The sequence below is a fragment of the Manis javanica genome, chromosome 5 (assembly GCF_040802235.1).
Source record: "Manis javanica isolate MJ-LG chromosome 5, MJ_LKY, whole genome shotgun sequence".
Classification (NCBI taxonomy): domain Eukaryota; kingdom Metazoa; phylum Chordata; class Mammalia; order Pholidota; family Manidae; genus Manis; species Manis javanica.
In genome coordinates this window covers 121,616,153-121,638,754 of record NC_133160.1, presented here as the reverse complement: position 1 = coordinate 121,638,754, position 22,602 = coordinate 121,616,153, and the positions used below count along the sequence as shown (strand labels likewise).

Here is a 22,602-nt window from a genome sequence, read left to right as displayed (position 1 = left end):
AAAGCCTTAATTTGAAGTGTGTTTGTACATGTGTGTGAGTCTGTGTGTGTGTTCCATATTCTAACTCGTTATTTTGTCTAGCAGATATAAGATATTTTACTTAACTTTTTAAATTTTTAAATTTTCACTGTCTTAACTTATTGTTAAATTAATTCTCTGAAAATAACTTGACCACAAGACAGACTCTGGTTCAATGTTTGGGAATTAAAATTTTTCATGACATCTATGTCATGCTAAAGAATGAATACTTTGAGGATTTCTATTAATTAACAAATGTAGTTATAGAGTTTGTGTTTATAGCCAAATAAAATCTGTCTTCAGAAAATTCCTACATCTAGATTTTAATTTAAATTCGTTTAAATTTTCCCAGTGAACTAAGCATATAATTTTATTTTAAGGTCAACTTGTGATCTGATTATCTGCTAAGATGCATACAGAAGGTCAGACCACTCAAATTCTCTCTCCTTCTAACCTCCCACTTTACTCTCCTCTTTCCATGGGAGAAATGGTGTTATAAAAACACAGCATTGCATTTTACGTAATTGCATAAATTGTATGTCTTTAATGGAGTGTTGTTGTTTTAAAAATCTGACCTGTCATTTCAAAAAATGGTCAAATTAATGTGCAGAAATTTAGAAAATAGCATGATTGTAATGTATGCAAATGTACATATACCTTTATACAATGTAATTTTTAGTGAAAAGTGGGGAAGAAATTTATGCAAGTTGAAATTGTTCTCAGCAACAAACTAGGTTATTTTCTAATGATATTACAAATTTTCTAATGATACACAAATGATATAAATGAATTAAAACGGTATTAGAGAAATGTTTTTATTAAGGCTTAAATAACTTTATTCCAATATTGGTAGATGCATTAAAGTATTTTAAATAGTTTTAACTCACATTTGTCATTTCTAACAATTCCCATTTTACTCCTTAAAGTATTTATTAAATTTTCAATTTAGCAGTGATAATGAGAGATATTTGATAAAAATTAATGTATTTTACATTTAATGATGAGGCTGCTGCTCTATTTATAATGATTTTGAAAAAAATTGGAAATAATACAAGACATGCTTTTTTACTCATTTCATTTTTCTATGTAGAAAATTTTATAGTTAGGCAAAGATTTAGGTGTGCCCCATTTATAAATATTATACTAATTGTACCATGACGACATCTAATATTAAGTAATACCCAAGGCCAATTCTAATGATGAAAACTGTTTTTTTAGTATAGACTTATGAATTTAAACATGATGAGCATAGCATTGTTACATAAAAAATATTTTGGATTTTTGTCAACAAAGCATGATTAGTTTTAGAAAAACTACAAAAAAAATGGATTACCATTGTTGCATTTACATTCCAGCATTTTTTCAAATGCTCTTCTACCATATTAAACAATGGAAAGAACTGATAGTATGAGACTAAAATGGCAGAATGAAAAATAGGGAACAAGAGGTGTCTAGTTGATGTTGGAGCAACTCTTGGTTATTCAGGATTTAATTCATCCCTTTGTGGATGAGTCATTCCCTACTCATTCTTCTCCCTTCTGCTTTACATGCCTTTTAACCACATTGCTGGTACCCAGCCCACCAGCATTGGCTGGATAGGAGAAGGGAGAAGAGAGATATATTAATAGTCACTAAATTTCAGTGTTTATTCTTTATGTCTTAGTTTGATTATACAGTTGTATGTTTGGAAATTTTTGGTTCATTTAGAGGAATCTTGATAATCATTTATATGTCTACTATGGAGGATAAATATATTTACATTTGGCAAGAGAAGACGAACCGTGGCTGGATCATGATTTTCAATGGGTAAGACATTTTGAGGGTCAGACAAGAAGCTTTAGCTTAGCGCTGAAGAACACAGAGGCTAGTAAATATCTTTTAAGTGTATAATAAATTATGCATAATGACTTTATTAAGAAATCTATTTGAATTAGTGTGCACAAATTTTGGCCCTAGATTTGTGATATTTTCATTTTAGTAGTTAAGACCCTATTTTAATAAATGATACTAATGGGAACCTCTTCAGCTTACATGTAATTGGTATAATAATCAAATTCATTGAATTTTGGTCATTTTCTGAATAATCAAAAGTTGACAGTATTGCTCTGCCAAGAACTTTAAAGAGTAGCCATAATACTGCCCTTCATGCAAATCTTTGGATTCAATTTTTACTCACCTCAAGCACATACTCTTCCCTGCTGACCATAACCCATTGCACTTACACACCATAGGACAAATTGCACTCTAATATGAGGACTGTACACATAATAGCAATATTTAGGCACAGAGGACATACAAAAATGTCTAAGGTTGAAAGCCACTTTCATTGAACATGTTTTAACTCTAAGATCTCTAAGCTTTTCATTTCCTTTCCACATTAGGCCATAGATGCATGTGCTGGCATAAAACCCATAAACAAATAAAATCAAATCTTTAATGAAGGACATTTTTACTGAAGTGTGTGGCTCCAAAAAATTGTAAATTTTTACTCTTCCTTTTTCTAAACCCACTATGAGAACAAATTTGATGGTACAAATTGTACCATATTTTTCTAATTTAAGTGTATAGCAGTTGAATCTTTTGCTTTGTACTGATTTTAAACTTTCGCCTCTAAGCACTTATTATATGAATGTATTTTTCCAGTTCTCAGTTTCTATTATGCCTTGGCATTAACACTGATGATAATAGTTTATTATTGTATTATACAGGCTCCATCAAATTAGTATTCAGATATTGAGTAAAGACCGTGTGTAAAAATCATCATGTAAGTGTTTTAAGAGCTTGTGTTTGCCTTTGTGAACATCCCAGCTCCTTTGCTGTATGGCCTTAATAATGACTGACTTTTTATGGTGAAGGACAAGTAAAATGCACATAATAATCATTTTCTTATATTCCTGACCAAAAAGTAACTGATTGCTTACTGCTTTGTGAGTTATTTAAACAGTATTTTGAAAAATATGTTCTTACTAAATTGAAAAAATGTGGTCAAAAGCACAATAAACAAGAGGAGGACATATATTTAAAGGTGCTGGACTCTTTACAAAATCAGCTTCACTTGAGTTAAGGTTTTCTGACTCAGCTCCTAGTAAGGAATGTGTACTTGACCCAGGAATCTGAAGCAATTGACCAATGGAGACCAACATCTCTGAACAGGAAGATATTGATAAGCTTTCTAATTTTACCCTGTTCTGCTGGTAAGAAGAATGAATTAAAAGGCAAAATACCTGAAAGGAGGCAGTAAGAAATAAGCAACAAGCTTCCAAGGTAGTAGAGACAGAGAGAAGAAAGTGAACTGAAAAGATAAAAATTGGCCCCACAAAAATTACTGGAGACTAGAGACGAAGTGGAGAACCATAATAAGAAGATAGAAGAAAGCTACCAGGGATTGAAAGAAAACATACAAAATGAAGAGTTTGGGGGAAAAAAGGCATATAAGAAAAGAAAAAGAGTTAGAACAAATAAGAAAAAGTAAAACCATATTGCTAAAATATTCAACATACTTGTGGTGTTTTGAGGCCCCAAAGAGATTAAGTAGAACTGAAGTAGTTAATGCAAAAAACCATTATGTGATTATAACTATTATGTGAGGGGGAGAAGCAAAAAGGTAGTGGATGTAAATATATATATATATATATGCATGTATATGTGCTATTTTAATAAAAAAAGAGACATTGTTTAATGCAAATAATTTTATTATATATTTACAAGTAATCTGACATTGGGTAGAAATACCTACAGTATCATTTTAATATAAAATGACAAATGACTTTAATAAATTAAAATGACCATTTTTACTGAAAAATTAAATAGCAATCATGTAAAAATAGTTTTAAATTATCAATAAAATTTTGTTTCCTATTTTAAATATAGCACAAATTAGTTCTTTGAATGTCCAAAGAAATAATGGGTAAAGTATAAGTGTCATCAAATACACATGATTTGGTGGTGATGGTGAAAATGAGATTCAATAAATTAAGAGAGCAAGCAGAGGGTGATTTTTTATTTATAAATATGAGGGAAGAGAAATGCTGAGAATGTGACATTAACTGGTGATAAATGATGGTACCCTGTTACCTTTTGTGTGTATGGGCAGTGAATTCAATGAATCAAGAATGTCAGAATAATAGAAATAGTGAGAGAGAAAAGTTCAGTGTTCATATTATGGAAAGTAATGGAATAAAGACTGTGGTTTAGTGCTTTAAAATGTTATTCTATGTTCTAATCCTTACAACAATATTTTAACCTTTGAATTTGTAGGTAAGTTGAAGCAAGTTATCACTCTATTCACAGGTTAAAACATCATTCATGTTAATGTAATTGAGATGGAACCACCAGAACGACAGTTAATTTTCACAAATAACAAATATTAGGCTAAAATAATCACACATACAGAGTATATAATAAAATACAAACAACTTACAATCTTAAATATCTTAATATTTAACTCTAATGATTTTTATTTAATAAAATCTGATAAATTTTACCTTAAACGTGCAAACAGAAAAGGGCACAATTGGTTCCACTGAGATTGTACCAAAGAACGAATCAGAGGCAGGATCTGATATATCCTTGGACTACAAGAATATAAGCTGAACCATGTAGAGATTCAGTGAGATTCCTGCCTGGGAAGCTTTGTTTAAGTTGCCGTTACTCAGATATTCATCACAGCCAAAATTTAGGAATATGTTTTATTATTATGTAGGACTAGTCACACCAATTGTGCTTACAGTTTGTTTTGGAATTACATTCATATAACATAGGTACCAGTATAAAAACTTTGTCAAGAAAACATCTCTTCCACAACACAAAATACCAGTATTTTGCCAAAGATCTGTTATTCTAATTATTCAAATATTTAAATGCTATTTGAAACAAAGAAGCAAACATACTGGCCACAAGTTGCATAACCATGCAGTTGTTAACAATACAGGCTAAAAAAGAAGTGCTTCTTTGAAAGCTGCCACACTGGACAAAGGTTAAATGATTTCCCTTGACCTTATCCAGACAGGGTAAAAAAAAAAAATTTTTTTTGCCCCAGCAATTATGTAAAAATTATCAGAAAAATTACTCACTCCAAGGTCACCTGAGCCACAGCGTCCATTGAACTGTATCCATTTTCCATGAAAATCTCTGTATACCGGCCCATTTTGATTGTTTCTAGCCATTCACCAACTGATCTGTAGGCTCCAGAGCCCAGTGAGCCATGCTCTGCCAATAAGTTAGATACTCTAAAATAAAGAAAATACACATATTAAAACATTTTAACTCTTTTATAAGGAATTGTATTGTAATGTTAGCTCATAGTCAATGGATCTTTGGGTAATAAGTAAGTTTATAGGGGAAATATATATTAATGCTAACACTGAAGAAAATAACTCAAAGTACAATACACAAAACAAGTCTATTCAGATTTTTTTCTATCTATATATAGTTCATAGCTTCTTAATGACTCTTAATGGCTTAATAAGTAAATTTACTGTAACACAACATATCAGCTAAAAGTTTCAAGTAGAGATTTAGGTGTATTTACTTCCTGGTATTGTTTATTGTTTGTAAACATAATAGAGAAAATGTCACTAAATATAGATAGGTGTGATAATTTGTGTAAAGCCAGTTGCTCCTGGACTTTGTTAGAGAAACTCATACTCATTTAAGCTAACTTCCAGAGAAGTCCAGAAGTTATTTATTGTTTATTTTATGCTCTTATGGAGGGGTATGTGTTAATAAACCTATGAGTAGCAGAACTTAGAAAACAAAATGTAACCCCAAATACATATGAAAACTGGAGTCGATCAAACCATGCGATGTTCTAAACCATAATAAACTCATACTTGTTGACCAACAGTAATAATAGTGATATGATGATGATGATAATTATTTCTGAAAATGTATCCTCAGGAAATAATATGGAAAAATGACAAAAAGTACATGAACACAATAAGACTAAACAATTTAAATGTCTGTCAGTGGGGATTTATAAGTAAATTTCCACCATAAGATATAAGACAAATACCTTTCTTTCTAATCATGTTCTCTTCACTGTCTCAAGTCCCACTTACACTTCAACCTGCTCCACTATAATTTATTCTAAACCAATTGTATAAAAATTGCTCTGGTTGAGGTGAGCAATGACTTCTATTTTCCCAAAATTTGTGAACGTTTTCCAGTCTGTAAGATGACTGACCTCTCAGAAACATTGCACAACCACCACTACCTCCTCCCTCTTGAAATCCTGTCTTATCCCAGTCTCTTCTGAATCGCTAAAATTCTCTCTTTCCTGGCTATCGTGACATTGAATGTACCTTGTCCTCACTCTGCTTTGCCTCTTACTCCTTCTTTTCCTGACTTTAAAATTTGGAGGGAACCAGGACTTGGTCCTATACCTTCTCTGCTCAAGCTATAATGCCATACCACTCTAGGCAATTTTACCCAATTTCATGCTTCAAAAGGCATTTATTTTTCTTCATTTATTATTTCCAGCCTAGGTCTCTCATATATTCATATGCCTACTTCATGACTTCATAATTCTCATAAGAATATCAGTCCAACATGTCAAAACCACACTCCTCACGTCTCACATTTAATTCCTTCTAAAGTCCTCTCCATTATGGTATATGGCACATCAGTATATGCCCTCCCAATCCTTAGTCTCCTCATAATCTATCATTGTGTATACCACCTACTTCTAGATACTATGTATTAATATATATATGTATATATATGTGTGTGTATGTGTATATATTTATATATATACTTCCAATATATTCCACATCTGATCACTTATCTCTCATCAACAACACTTTTCAAGACACTGTTATTTCTTACATGCACAAATTATCTAGCTTTCTGTGTATCCTCCTAAATTCTACTCCCATTCTTCACTCCAAAACCAAAGTGTTCTTCTAATGTTTTTGTTTTGTCCAATATATCTCTCTTTCAATAGTGTGTTGTTCAATGCTCTATACTCAGCACCTAACCCACAACATGACACAGAATAGACACATGAGTATTTGTTGTATTAATCAATGGGTATCTTATAGTGATTTGTAGTGGTCAAAGATTTGTTGTAGACAGAAATACAGGAGGAAACAGTTGGAGAATGGGTTCCTGAAATTGAAATTATGGAAGAGTTGAAATTTTTGAAAATAGAAAAGTCTAGAATATCATGATGAGGAGAGTCCACTGTAGGTTAAAGCCCAAAATCATTGAAGGAGAAAATTCCAAGGTATAGGGACATATTTGAACATCATGTACATGGTTACTGAAATCATCAAGTTTTGAGACGTGAGTAGGAAGAGAGAGAAAGAGACAATGATCAGAAACTAATACCTATAATCAGGATTTTTAGATGACTGAATAAAGGTGGGTAGTGGGCAGTATAGTCTTAAGGCAAATTTGTTTAAACAAAACTTAGCAAGCTGATTCTACATACTGCACATAAGGAAATATGAAAATTCTCTGGAGGTTTTCAACTGCTCTCAAGCTATAATAATGATGACGTTACACATTTTGTTATAACACAATTTAGAACCTAAAAATGTCTTTTTATGATTTCCTTTCCTACGTTCACTTGTGACAAATTAATATAATTCAGACAGTAGGTGAGAGAAATGATTAATATTTTGCATGATGGTAAACAACTTAAAAGCAGATATTTTGGGGATAACATAAGGAATAATCACTGAGAAGATGCACTATCCAGTTGCTACCACAGAAAGTTAATGATGCTTGAACAGAGTTTGAAGTTTCATTTCTCATTTGTACTTAAAAATGGCTTTTCACCTAGTGAACAAATGTTATGTTAGAATCATAGAACTGATTGTAACTTTATCAACAAATTGTTTCTCATTTAGCTTCTACTAATATGGGGCCAATTCAGTTACTGACATAATGCTTTTTCTTGTAAAAATAGACAATTGCCTCAGATACCGTGAAAACAACAATTTGATGAATTTTCTCAGAAACAACTGATTTATTTTTTGAGAGGATAATTCTTTAATATTTCAGGTTAAGGAGAAAAGTGCATTTTATAAATGTGCAACATTGTTTAAATGCATTCATATGCATTCAGAAAAGTAAAAAATAATGCTCATTTGCTCACACAAATTTTTCCATAGAATTACTCATTTATCAGTTTTAAGTTTTGTTCAGACTATGCTTTGAATGATTAGCCAAATATCTGTGTACAACTGTATAGAGCAAAGAATCCCTAAAGGATCTGTCAATGTTCATAAAATATAACAGGTCCTAAAAATCTATTCTAAAGAAATCAAAGAATAATTATTGCTCCATATCTCTGGTTCAAGATACATGAGTGCTTAACTGGTTTTCCTTTATGATCTTGTCACTTTTTTTCCCCATTTGCACCTATGTGGGATCCAAACCACATGAAAATGCATATATGTATTTGAGTGGGTTATTTTTGTGTTGTCTGAATTTGGCTACAATTAACACTTTTCTGAAAGTAACGTGTTTTCCTATTAGATTAGATACAAGTGACTTAAAACATAATTTAATCATTTACACTTTGTTGTAAGAGAGTAGCATTATGCAAAAACTATACTCAAATACGTTAGTGTCATGTAGATCCATAGTTTAACATGTGTACAAAGATGATTTAATTGATTTGGTATTTTTAATACAAATCTGAATTAGCTACATTCAGGAAAATCCCTCAGGTCTGGCCTGTACCTGCTTGACGCATTAACCAGGGTTTTCAAGCTACTTGGGTTACGAATCAGCTTGTCCAACATGTTGACTATTTCATCAAACTTGGGCCTGCTATTTCGGTCTTTCTGCCAGCAATCCAGCATTAATTGGTAGAGAGCAGCAGGACAGTCCATGGGGCTTGGCAGACGGTAGCCTTCCTCTACTGCTTTAATCACCTGGGTAAAGCAAAACAGAACCATTCCCAACACCACAAATTTAGTATAGAATAGCTTCAGTCATTTCCCACTATCCAACTTTCATTCTTTCTTATTCTTACTCATGACATAATAAATAGCACCATCATGTCTACAATCTATGTTTAGTTGCATTTGCAGCAAAGTAAAACAACATAAAGAAATAAAAATGCTATCACAATATAGACAGGCTTTCTTCACATATTATAAAATAAGTACTAATCATTTTTACCTAAAATCTTAATGAAGAGTGATTTGTAAAATTAATTGTCACAAAAATAAACAGTTCATGTTTTATTTATCCTTGCATCCTGGAATCAAATAGAGATTAAATTTTCTAGTGATTTCTCTGAAAAGTTAATGTCTTTTTAATGAAAAATTATGTGCAGAACCACATTTCTTAAAGTAATAGAATTGCAATTTTACTTCAAAAGAGATTTTTGGATGCTAAATGATGGATAAGTCAAATGCTAAATTAGCATAACTGTCTCATGTATCATTTAATAATGACAAGGGTTGGCTGTTTATTATCATCTACTGATTTCTGCCAGAAATTTGGAATGACTGTCTAGTAGCTCAGGCATTACAAACATCACTGATTTTAAATATAACCACACATATGAGTATCAGTCTAATTGTGAGATTGCTTTATGAACAACAATCATAATGTTACTGCTGCTATCAAAATGTCTAAATCCAGGAAAGATTTGTTTGTGCTACTGAACATGATACACTCTCTGTCCAATTATTAAAACTCAAATATGTAAGTAATACCAAAAACCAATATTAATGAACATATTTCTCAAAATTCTATTATGAATACTTCCTTAACAGTTAAATTTAATTGCATCTTTTTGACATACACTTTAAATCTGGTTTGACAAATGGAAACAATATATATATTGATTAGAATAGGTAATTTTACAAAGCTAATTTCAAAAGTTTGGAAACAAACCAGTCTCTCAATAAAGGAAATGGCATCTGAACAAAAGCAGTGGCAGATGGAAAAATGAGATTGTAGATTTAAGGGACATTTATGACATGGAGTAGAGGAGAGAGGAGAGAAAGTATTTGAGATGAACCAAATTTAAGCCTATCACACTGGATGGTTATTGCTGTTAACTTTAGGTAAGAACATCTATGGGGGTAGAAATGTTGGCAGGCACCATCTGGGGCTTGTTTTATTTGAGGTGAGTGGAGAAAACCCAGATGGCAATTTGCAGGAATCTGGCTAAGGCATAGGAGATATTTATGCTGATAATATAAATGTGGGGGTCATCAGCACTTGATCACAGCTTGAAGTCAAGTGTAGCTTCCTGAGAAGCACCAATAGTTAAATACAGGCAGAGAGATAACAAGAACTCAAGGACTCTAAAAATAAATGGTCAGATATGTGAGTAACTATGAGCAAGATACCTGAGAGTGACCTACGACCTTAGTTAACTAAAAAATAGTATTAAAAAATTAAAACAAAAATGACAATAGAAAAATATTACAGTAAGCATAACATATGGTTAACCTAATCTATCAAAAATTCATGCATACTGAGAAATAAGACAACAGATAAATTAGGACTAGATACTAATGAAAAATTTACAAAAGAAAAAAATGTTAAATTAATTTTGAGAAAATATTTATCCTCATTGGTGGTCAAATAAATAGTAAAAGAATGAAAAGTACCATCTGGACTCATTTATTAATGGAAGTTCATAACATAAGACTCCCCATTGCTGATGATAGTGTTATTATCTTTAATAACATGTACCAAAATATAATGTTCTACTATAGTTTAAATAATGAAATATTTCACTATGCATTGAGAATAGGGATTCCTATTTGCTTAAAACCTGATTTATTTCATAGGGAAGTTTTTCCCAAAACTGCTACCAATTAGCTCTATTTTTTTCCTTAGTTCCTTTTAAAAAATATTCTTTCTTCTGCTGAGAAGCTAGTCTTATAAGTGACTCTGAAATGAGTAAATTAAACCAACTCTTTAGTTTTAAGAGAACTTTATAAGGTATTTTATCTTATAAGTTATTTCCAGAATATGTTGCTTAATCAGTTTTATTTTCAGATAAATTTACATATAGAAATATAATACACTGTCTCTAGGTCTACTTAGGACATAGCCCAGGAAATTAGGCTATTGAATTTAATTTTGAATTTATCTTTAGAATTTATCTTTAAAATATATTTAAACTATAACTTTAGATTTTATATTTAGATACATTGAAATTTTTTTTCACTTTTAACTACTGTTTCCTTCATAGTTTTGGGGAGAAAATAATGGCATTAGTATTCTAGTGATTTGTGAAATGTTGGAGATCTATCAAAGTGCAACATAGGCTGTTCATTTTATTATTCAATTTATAATGTATAACCAAACAAATCATAATCTCGACTGACTTTCTTATTACTGATACATTTGTGAATGTAGATGTTTGAGATGCAAAAAAGAAAAGAAAAAAAGAAAAAGACAACTAGAGTTTTTCCAGACAGTCTGACATCAGTTCAGATGTGCTACATCTGAAATATTATTAGAAGCTGTGCATTTTCTTGGGTGTCATTCACTTTTGCTGCCCACAAAGTCTCAACCAGCATTATAAGCTTTGGGATGCTGGATCTGCAAACTTGGAATTCCACATATCCCCCAACCAGAGTATCCACTTCATAGTGAAGAATGTTGTGAATGTGTCACATACTCAGTCAAGTGCAGGTAAATATTTAACAACTGGCTCTCCTTGTGAATAAAACATACTGGAACTTTTTCTCATTGGTGTAGATACTCCATCCATGTCAACTGCAAGCCACCAATACAATCTCATTCAAGCAGAAATATCTGAAAATTCACCATATACATGCAAACAAGCTGGTTCCAGTCCCACTATACATAGTTCACCATCCAGAAGCAACAAGCCTCATGGAATATACCCAAAGACTTTAAAGGCCCAGCTGAAGCATGAACTCGGAGGCAACACTCTGAAAGCGGTGCCATTCTTCAGGATGCAGTGCACGTATTAAATCAGGGACTTCTGTGTTGTGCTTTGTTCCTAAGGACTCCTACCAGGGAATACAGCACGGGTTTGAAATAATAGTTATGGCTGCCACTAAGGCACTGGACTACTTGTGCCCAGGTACAAGCAGAAGAGAAGAAGGGTCATCATAACAGAAAAGGTGGGTTTATACTGAGCAGCAAGAGGCATCTGAGCTGCTTTCACACAGCTGGGCCAGAGGAAAATACGTGTGGAACCCAGGGGATACACTTAAGGTCTTATTTCTCATTTATAACAACCGTTGCCTGAAAATGCTTACCACCAAAAATGTAGGCTTGGTTCAGGCCACCACTTAAACCACCATTACCTGCCAAGTTGATTGATGAGGGGAATTCAGAATCGACAGTGGGAAGGGGAAATAGCTAAGGACCAGGCAAGGTTCTGAGATCAGGTGAAGCTAGAGAGGCTGCACTGCAACTCAAACTGCCTTTCTGAGTTGCCCTCAGGAAGAAAAGCCCACAGAACCATGGAACAGGTGGTCCCTGAATCTGTGTGGGGGAGTAGGTCTGTGCTGCAGAAGGGCTGGAACCCGGAAATTTGTCTCTCATATCTTTACCTGCTGGGATGGTAATTGACCAAAAACTCTGAATCCTTAACCCTCTGAAACCACACTAAGGCCATGCTTTGCACATGTTGCTCCCAGTCAATTATTGGACATAAAGCAGTGACCATAAGATAGGCTCACTCCTAGCATATGCCTGTGACAGGCAACATTGTCTTGAGGACTCCCTGGCAGCTGTGTCAGCCTCTCTCAGAACTGCGTTGCATTCTCAGGTGCACCAATCACACTTCCTTCATCTTTACTGTACCTGGAGTCACACCCATATGATTTCTTACAAATATTTCCCTTTAACGATACTAATGTGTATCTAATCCCCTTTTGGCACAGGTTTCTTAAAGGACCTAGACAAGCATAGGCATTATGTGATAGACACTATGAGGCAAACTGAACATTTATTATCTACATTCATTTTTCACCATATATTTGCAAAACAAGAATTTATACACATTTTACAGATAAAACACTCAAAATTCCAGAAGGTTAAGTAATCACCTGCATTTACAAAGCAAGAAGTAACAGTGGTAAGACCCACATTTAAGTGTCTCTGGCAAGCAAACCTGTGATCTTCCCTCTCCTGGTGTTGAGTCACACTGGTGGAATTAGAAATAGTTTCCTCCCAAGAAAATAAGATGGGAGAGATATGGATTGTATCCCACAGAATCAGACTTTTTACATCATAAAAAATCAGTGTCTGGAATTACAACGAGCTCTTCTGGAAGAGAGTGCATCCTGCATCGGAGATGTGAAAACGTAGGCTGGAAAACTGGGCAGCAGGAAGTTTGTTGAAGAACCTGAGCATCAGCTGTGCTTTTTGTTGCATGAAGTCCTAGCTGTGGTGGGAGTGACCGTGTCGCTAAGTATATCCGAATCTCACGTATATGCTCTTTTGTTCCCATGACCTAGGAAGCTCCCCTGAAGTGACTAGAGTTTATGAGTATATTTCTGGAAATAATCTCAGATACCATAGAAATAGCTCCAGATAAACCAATTATCTTGTGGTTCTTTCTATGATGACAAAGGCAATCCTTTTACTAGGATTTCTTTCCTGTTTCCAATAGTTACTAAAGATACGTTATTTCTTTTCCTTAGTCTACCAATCGTAGATCAGTAGAGTTTCAGAGATTAAAGAAATCTTAGAAATCCTCTATTCAAGTCCATTCTCTTTATAATCATTGAAACGGACTGAGAGTCTAGAATTCAAGACTACTGGCCTTTAGTTCAAGACTTTTGTTTTTGCTGTTGTTGTTTTTAAATAGGAAGGAATAGGAGTTTTGAACTGAAGTATTCATATTTCTTTATATATCACTTTTTCAAAGGGTAAGAATTACCACAAGTTACCAGTCCCTAAAATAATTACTTCCACCCAAGAGCAGTATTATCTTTAGAAAGCCAATATTTGTTTTACCAATGTACTCACTTTAGACATTATCACACTGAGGCTGAGATGTTGAATAATTTACTCGCTTTTGAATCTTGGTAATTTGCAGTATTGGGATGAGAAATAAATTCCTAATAGTTAATTACAAATGCTATCTGTTACCTTAAAATAGTCTATTGTTTATCACAAAATATTACAGCAGTATTTTTATATGTATTATATATGTATATATGTATCTGTCCCATCATAATAGAAACAAAGAACAAAGAATAGAAAGAGAGTCACACCCAGTACAAAGTGGTTTGAAATCCTTTGGGAATCAAATATTCTGCTACCTTATAAGTAAGATCTAAACCAACAGAAAAAGTAACAGAAAAGTAGCTGCCTAAGAAAATGGATAAAAATAATTATAAGATGAGAAAATTGAAAAATGGATAACTTAAATGAGTTTTAAAGTGTTTTACTATCTACATGCTCTGTATAATCTATGTATTCATGTTTCCCAGTAAGTATAAGAGAAAGACACTGCCACTAAATATAGAAGTGTAGTGCAATGAAATCATCTTTTCTTTGGGTTTTTAAGTTCTGAAAAATGTTGACATTTATAATGTTTGTTGTCAATAAAAAACCTTCTACTGACTACAGGATATTATCTTAGATTCCCGAGCTTGAATCAGAGTTCATGGTCTGATATTTACCTAAAATCATTTTAATCATTCTAGTTTATTTTATTACGTGTTGTTGTGGTTCTTTCTGTGATGACAAAGGTAATCCTAAATCAAAAGAAATGGGAGCATTCTGCTCTTTCCTCTGAAAGATTCAGGTTATTCTGCATGTCTTGGTAATGTGATATTTTCATGGTGGCAGAGCCCTTTTAGAATTATATAGCATCTGGAATGCAAAGATTATAGGAGATATCATTTGAAGCTGCCAAATCAGCACATCTACTTTGCTATCTGCTAATTCTTTCCAAAGAGATACTCAGCAATCATGATTTTCAGATACAGTAGATCTGTCATGTTTCTTGGATATCAGAATGGATAGAAATTGAGGCATCAAACTTAACTAGCAACAAATACTGCTAATGATTGTGAACTTGCTGAGGAAATACAGAGCATGTATTGGATGTTATATTAAAGGCAGAACATTTAGAAAGATAAGTACTCAAATAATACTTTTCTGTAAACCTTATTTAGATTCTTGGAAAACCCAGTCAAAGTTAAAACATTAGATTTTAGTTTTACAACTTGCTGAGAATATTTTACCACCATTCCTTTGAATTTTTCTAAATAATTTGAAATAAAGTTATCTGGAAGAGTAGCAAGACTCAAACGGCTGAACACAGAAAACAGTGTGTCCCAAATCTTTCTCATTTCCTTGTTTCTGTGTCCCCTGCCCTCTAACTTTATATTGTCCACTCACGAGGAGTGTGACTGGGCCATCCTCAATCATGGGGTTGGCCAGTGAGGTGCAGCTGGGCCCATTCTTGCCCTCCAGTCACTTGGCAAATGAGTCCACTCTCAGCTTGCCTCTGGTCTCCGAGGAAGATGAAGGCCACGTGGAAGGGAGCCAGGGTGTCCCAGTATAGATGAGCCAAGCCCCAGGAGCATGGGTAAGCTCAGTCAAGATCAGCAGGAACACTCATAGACATTCACCTGGCATCACGGCCCACTTGGCTAATAATTCTATTTTTGACACATACAGCTCTCTGAGGTATAATTGCCAATAGCATGGATGATAATATATATGTATATCATACACCTACTTGGAAAGGACTAATAATTTTGAGTGATGGAATTAGAACTCAAAATATCTCAAATGTCAGAAGGAGCTATCTAGGCAAAGAAGGGACAAATGTTTCCTTGATTGAAGGGGACCAGGCTTGCTGTCATGACAGAATAAAATGCTTTCAGAAAAATTAAAGAAAAGAATGGCATTAAAATGATCCTCAAGAGAACTTAGAAGCCAAACTGAAGTGTTCTACAGCTAAGTTAGTGTTTGGCATTTACCTGAAGAATAGAAAGTGGCAAATAGGTCTGATTTCTGTTTAGACCAGATAAATCCAGAGAAGTCATTACATATTGAGTTGAACAGTTTATATTCGATTAGAAGGCTGATCTAGGATCATTGGTTGAAAATGAAAGGGGGAAAGTAGATATTGATTCAGTTGGAGGCATGTGGTGGTTAGGAAAATAATTATAGAGAATCAGGCTGAAATTTCTGGTATAACTTTGGTTAGTTTTGTGATCTTAAGAAAGTAATTTCATCTCCCCAAGGCTCATTTTCTTAATTGCAAAACAGGAATAATAACACCTCTCTTAGTGGATTGTTAAAAATATAACAAGAGTTTAATGATACTTTCACCATTGTACTGCCCCTAAAATCATTAAGTTGAAGACTAATAGATACTATGTGCTCCCAAAATTAGATAAATACCAGTCAGCAACTCCTTCCTAAGCCAAGCGAGTGAGGCACAAAGAAAACCACCTGTAGTGATTTTAGAATGCTATGAAATAATTCTTGGGAAAGCCCAAGTATGGCCCTGGCTTCTCACTTGGGGAAGTGTGAAGGCATGCTGGCTGGGGCAGCTTGCAGCAGAAGTCCCAGAGAGGGAGCACTGGCAGAGCATCCAGCATAAAAGGGTTTCTCTCACGTGAAGCAGAAATGTGTAAAGTGCAGTGAGGGACTGTGAAGTGGGGAGCAGTTGGCACTTAAGAGACATTGGGAGAAGTCAGTTGGAGTACATCCTTCTCCTCTGGGGACCTTCCATAAGGAGGCCTTCAAGGGCTTTTGGAAAGGCTGACATAAACCTCACAAGGACTGCTTGGATTTCTGTCCCTTTGGAGACATCAACAAACCAACATTATAAAAACCATCATGCCCCCTTCTTTTCTATACTTCCATCAAGGACAATCCTGAGAAATCCAGATACAGACTTCAGCAGAGGAAGAGGAAGAGCAAAAATCTGACCGTTCTTCCTTCTCAGTCTAGCTACTGAATGTCAGGCTGGCCCTGAGGATCTGGAAAACACTTTGAATGTTTAACAAAAGGTGGCCGGAGAGCTGTAGAATCTAACAACCCACAAAGCATGGGAGGGGGGAGATTTTACAGAGAATGCATGAAAGAAATAATTGGAGAAATAGAATAAATGTTTTAAACTAGTATGCTATTGAGTTAAGACTGTTCAGTACACTTGCTTTATAAAGAAGCAATGAGACATTAGTTGGTAAAATGCTTCAGATAGTGTATGGCACCTAGTAATGGATCAATAAATGCTAACTGCTTTTATGGTTGTTATTTGAAGAGAAGATATCAAATTTCAACGTGATCCAAAATGGAAGGGACTGTATTCAATAGTAACAATGGACAATCACAAAAGCAAAAACTGAAGAGCTACATGTCAGGCAGCATATAATAAATATTCTGAACTTGATTAGAAGATTTCTTCATGGTTCCTTTGATTTTAGGATTCTATTATTTGAAGCATGAATTATTTTTCCATGTGGGAAAAAATCAGTGTTTTCCCAAATAAATAGGCGATCCAACTCTCCTTACATTTCTTTATTTAAAGAAACACAGATTATTCCATTTTATCCTCTAGGAGAATACACTGTTAAATCAATATTCATCCTTATGTCCTGGAGTATTAGCTGGTTTTATCAAATGCAAATCATAAATCTTGCCTGTCAGTACTCATTCTTTGGTGGCTCTTCATCTTTGAAAATGATACTAACTAAATGAATGAACCATCACCACAATATAGTTAGAACTGTCTGGCAAGGGACTGAGCTTTTATATTAACAGTAGCTTACTTTCCTTTGTACTAACTTATTTTGAGCTTCTGCATAAAGGATATTTCAACGACAAAACAGACGGTAAGCAAATATTTCATTTTCTTTAGCAACTGCCATTTTTTAGAAATGAAAAATCTCATGTCTCCTGACTCAGAGAGCAAAACGTTTCATTCCAAACTAGCTGGGGAGTAATTCCATACTTACATCTTGATTGGTCATCTCCCAATAGGGTCTCTCCCCATAAGACACAACCTCCCACATCACGATTCCATAGCTCCAGACATCACTGGCAGAGGTAAACTTTCGGAAAGCTATCGCTTCTGGGGCGGTCCATCTGATTGGAATTTTGCCTCCCTACAATTGAAACAGAATAAAAATATTCCCACATACTTCAATGTATCTACAGATATTGTTACCTCACAAACAAAAATCTAGAGAGAGATGTAGCATTTTTAAGTGAATCTGTTTGACAGCATGCAGTCTCTTTACACATATCTCAGTCCATAAGCACTTGTAGACTGACTACTAACTGGTTGTCCATAAGGCTTCTAGTTTAGATCCTGTTTGACCACTGCAACACACAGCACCACATCAATTACAGCACCAGGGTGGCAACCCTAAGTGGGGGTAAGCAGGCATTCAAGCAGATCAAATCAATAAGGAAGACTTTTGTGACTTTCTAGCAGGGAGTGAAGGACTCAAATTCATGTGTTTTTTTTTTTTTTGCTTTAACACAGGAATTATAAATGTAAAATCTTGGTTGTTAAATGTAACCCTGATAAGTTTAGCAGTGAATAAGACAAGCATGAATATCAGATCTATTAAAAACTTAATTATACTTTCCCCTGACATGCAATTTCTTTTAGGCTTGATTTTTCTTATTATCCATTGGTATGCTTTTGTATTTGTTCAGCTAGACTGATATATAGATATATAGCCTAAGAGATAGGTATTAAAAAAATTAAAACATTCCTTGAAATTAAATTATGGTAAAAAATGTAATTATCAAGTTTGGAATTTTTTACATAGTAAAGAAATTGAGGTAGGTTTTTTTTTAGTTCACAAAATAAACACTTTTATATCCTACCCCTGTTAGGGTAAAGTTTTTTTCTCTTAATTTTGAAAAACAGGCAGACCCAGGAAATCATATTTTCATTTACAAGTAAAAGAAATATTGAGGGAAAGATATGAGAGTGTAGCTTTTGAATATTTTCTTGTAAAAAGACTAACTTATGCCTTCTCATTTTGCAAAGAGGGAATAATTTAATTCATGTACTAGGAAATATGGGACTTAAATTGCTCTTTATGAACCAAAGTTTCAAGACATATGAGGAAATAACTTTCATGTAGAGCTTGAAATTGCTCTGTGAGTTGAAGTTAATTTGAATTATTCAAACTAAATTTGAGTTATTTACTACTTGGATATATGGTAACACCATTTTAAGATTTTCCTAAAGCATAGTTTTGTTAATTAAATATTCATAGGTAAGATTACATTATCAGGCCCAGCTATATGTGGTATTCTATAATACATTTTAATTCTTCTTCTTAAAATTATGGTTTGTTGATTACATTAAACTTCAGCCTATAATTTTTTTCCTGGTCCTCTGACCATATTTGACATCAATATAATCTGAAAGTTCCCTTACCTTCTCATCTCTCAGTATATGGATTTTCCATAAACTGCCACCATGTACTATTTCAGAGGAGTAAGTATTGAGAGTCTCAGAATCTCTGCCTCCTCTCTTTCTTACCCGGTCCCCTCCCTATTACCCCCTTCCCCCAGCAGGGCATACTGACACAGACATTGACAAGTCTTTATGCATCTAACTAAGACATCAACCAATTACACTGAGAATGGATTTTTCTATAACCTCATTTTTGCTTAGGCCAAGTTTATGAAGTGCAACTTAATCCCAGGAGCATTTTTAATTGAGGCTTCATTTCATGCAAATAATGGCAATGATAATTAGGTCAGAAGAAGAGGGATATACCATCATTAGTTTATTGATTTATTAAGCTGACCATTAAAGGCTTTGTTTGCTTAGGTAAATTACTCTGGATAGTCAGCACAGTATAATCCCTAAATATCCAAGAGTCACAAAGCAACAATGAGGAAAAAAAACAGCATTATAATCTATGAAAAGAGTTTCTTGTCAGACTATGAGTAAAAGTAATTTTTAGAAGTTGAATTAAGAAAGTCTGTAACACATCTACCTAAGAATGTGAGATGACGAGCATTCTATATTGAAACAAAAGTTAACAAATTGTATATCGAAAAAGACACTGACAGATTTATGTATTCACAAGGAGTTTAAACATTTAATTAAAAAATTGAACATGGAAATATCTAACTTCATGTTTTCTTGACATTGAAAAGATTTAGAATTAAACAAATGTAATTTATCATAAGGGATTCAAATTCAAGAAGTGCAATACATAGGCTGCCCAGAAAATTCTGTTGCACCAATATCCAGTTTTCCACAGAAAGAATTGCCTGTTATATACCATATTAATACAGGAAGAATTATACTGGTGTAAAAGTGTTGATTTATGCTAAGTATGACAGTACAAGTTAGTGAACAATTTTCCATAGATGTGGGCTTCACAGTTTACATAGTATACCAGAAAAGCAATTAGGCATTAAAATATCTCCAGCAAATCAAAACTGTTTGAAGGAATAGTTATTTTCTTCCCTAACATGTGCATCCTCAAAAAGGTAGGTTTAAATATTTCTGTATTTGTTTTGTGAATGAAGATACTACAGTGAGAGAGTTTAAGCTACCTAATGAAGATACTACAGTGAGAGAGTTATGCTATCCTTATTTATATATTCATATATATATTATACTGATTTTTTATAATGGAGGAAATTGTCTCTTTTTTTATATATTTAAAACTTTGTATGATTTTTATATTGTATTCACTCTGAACTCAAACATTTTATTTTCAGAATCTGTAAGAAAAAATGAATTTTTGAGATTCATAAGGTGAATACGTTGTTTATCAGAGTTTAATATTTGAATTTGCTGCTATTAACACAAAGAATTATCTGGAATTTTTTGTCCTTCCCCGTTTTTCCTCTCTCTTTGTATGTTGGACAAATGTCCTTTTTTGCTATGCCCGTTAAAAACTTTAAAAATTAAATGTCTCTAGTCTCGTGTTCCATAAATGCATTGTGTTAGATCTTACCCTCGTGGTATAGGCTGCCTCAGGATCATCTTCCAGTATCCTGGAAAGTCCAAAGTCAGACACTTTGCACACAAGGTTACTGTTGATTAAGATGTTTCTGGCAGCAAGGTCTCTATGCACGTAGCCCATGTCAGAAAGGTACTTCATTCCTGCAGCAATGCCTCTCAGCATGCCAACAAGCTGGATCACAGTGAATTGCCCATCGTTTTTCTGTAAAAACAATGTAGGAATACTAGCCAACAAAACAAGTCACTGGGGGAAACTATGAAAGGGTCTTCCTTCAATCCCCAAATTAATACTATCAACAAATTCATATACAATTTCTATCTGAAGAAGAATGGACAAATATAGGAAATGTATATTTGTGTTGTTTACCAGTCCTCTATTTGGTCAAAGCACATAGAGGTGTTGAATGCCCTTGTCAAAGATCTCATTCAGTTGTCCTTTTCTGCATTGTAATTCCTTTATTCTGAATCATCAGAGGAGAGTGTTCATCACGGCAGCCTAGTGTCTGCCTTAGTTAACGTTGCACATTTTTGAAGCGCTTGAAAAGAAGCCAGCTGGATAGGCATATTGGGGTAAAGAAGTGGCCCCAGGAAATAAGGGAGATGGTGCAATAGCAGTTGGGGGCAATGACAGAGCAACGACCGGACACACTTAGTATTTCGTGGAATTTTCCTGTCTTTATTCAGGGCACTGAACTTACCGTAGGTACATAGAATAAGGTTCAACTGATGATTATTTTAAAACAAAAGCATGATGTGACCTTAGGAGACTGGAGCCTTGAAGATCTGTGTAAGAAATTTGGCAACAGGATCTGGTAGAGGCTGGAGATCAGAAGGGAACTTTGCCTTCTCAGGAGGCTGCTGTCTGATTCCATGCACAGGCCCCTCAGCATCCTTGGGAATGCTGGTGTCCGATAGTGTCACTTGCTGTACTCAATGTGAAAAACTGCCAGCCTGCAGGTTATCATCAGGCCTACAAACATGTTTACATTGTCTAGCACAAGCTATTTACTAATAAAATGTGTTGCTGATATTTAAGATTTGGAGACTGGCACATAAAAAATATTCTCTTCCTAAAACCCTAAAGATCTGACAAGATTGGTAACATTGTCTATAACCACTATTGAAAACTTCACAGGCACACACTGTGGCTGGCGCTCAGATGGGGAGTAAGTCTGTTTGACCCCATCCTTGATACAGATGATCAGCAAGGACCTTGCAGATATTTTTTGCTTGCTCTGTCTGATACTCTGTACTCTGAGAAACTTAGGTACTTGCAAAAGCACCTTTTTCTCTTGCCTTTTCTTTCTTTTCTCTGTTCTTCTTCCTTTTTTACTTCCTTCTGCTTTTTTTCCATTTTTTAGGAATGTTAATTTGCCATTTTTAGGGCAAATTAACATATACATAATATACATAAATAAAACTGTAGGGACATATAATTTGGATTTGTGTAAATTAGCTAGAAAGGACAATTTTCAAACCAAAGTTCATTTTTGGAGTGTAATTATTCTGACGCCAGAATTTTCTATGTGTGTAAACATTTAGCTTTAAAGTGGTTCAATTTCAAGTTCAACACCACAGTCAATATATAAATAACACTTTGAAGAACTAAATTTGTCTGATATCTTACCTTTAAAAATGTATCTAAAGAGCCATTTTCCATATACTCCGTCACTATCATCACTGGTTTACCTGAA

General features: G+C 34.1%; 1 protein-coding gene across 14 annotated transcripts in view; it reads right to left on the bottom strand.

The window, feature by feature from the left end:
- EPHA5 (EPH receptor A5) overlaps window positions 1-22,602 on the bottom strand; it is a 346,930-nt gene that overhangs the window by 8,069 nt on the left and 316,259 nt on the right. For 12 of the 14 annotated variants that reach the window (XM_073237522.1, XM_037026646.2, XM_037026647.2 and 9 more), the window contains 5 exons: window positions 22,536-22,597; window positions 20,901-21,110; window positions 17,913-18,062; window positions 8,710-8,903; window positions 5,091-5,246 (listed from right to left, as the gene is read on the bottom strand). In XM_073237522.1, the coding sequence (XP_073093623.1) occupies window positions 5,091-5,246; window positions 8,710-8,903; window positions 17,913-18,062; window positions 20,901-21,110; window positions 22,536-22,597 (772 nt within the window). Of the gene's footprint in view, window positions 1-3,835; window positions 5,247-8,709; window positions 8,904-17,912; window positions 18,063-20,900; window positions 21,111-22,535; window positions 22,598-22,602 lie in introns of those variants that run through there. The other 2 variants (XM_073237525.1, XM_073237529.1) reach the window with 2 other exon arrangements.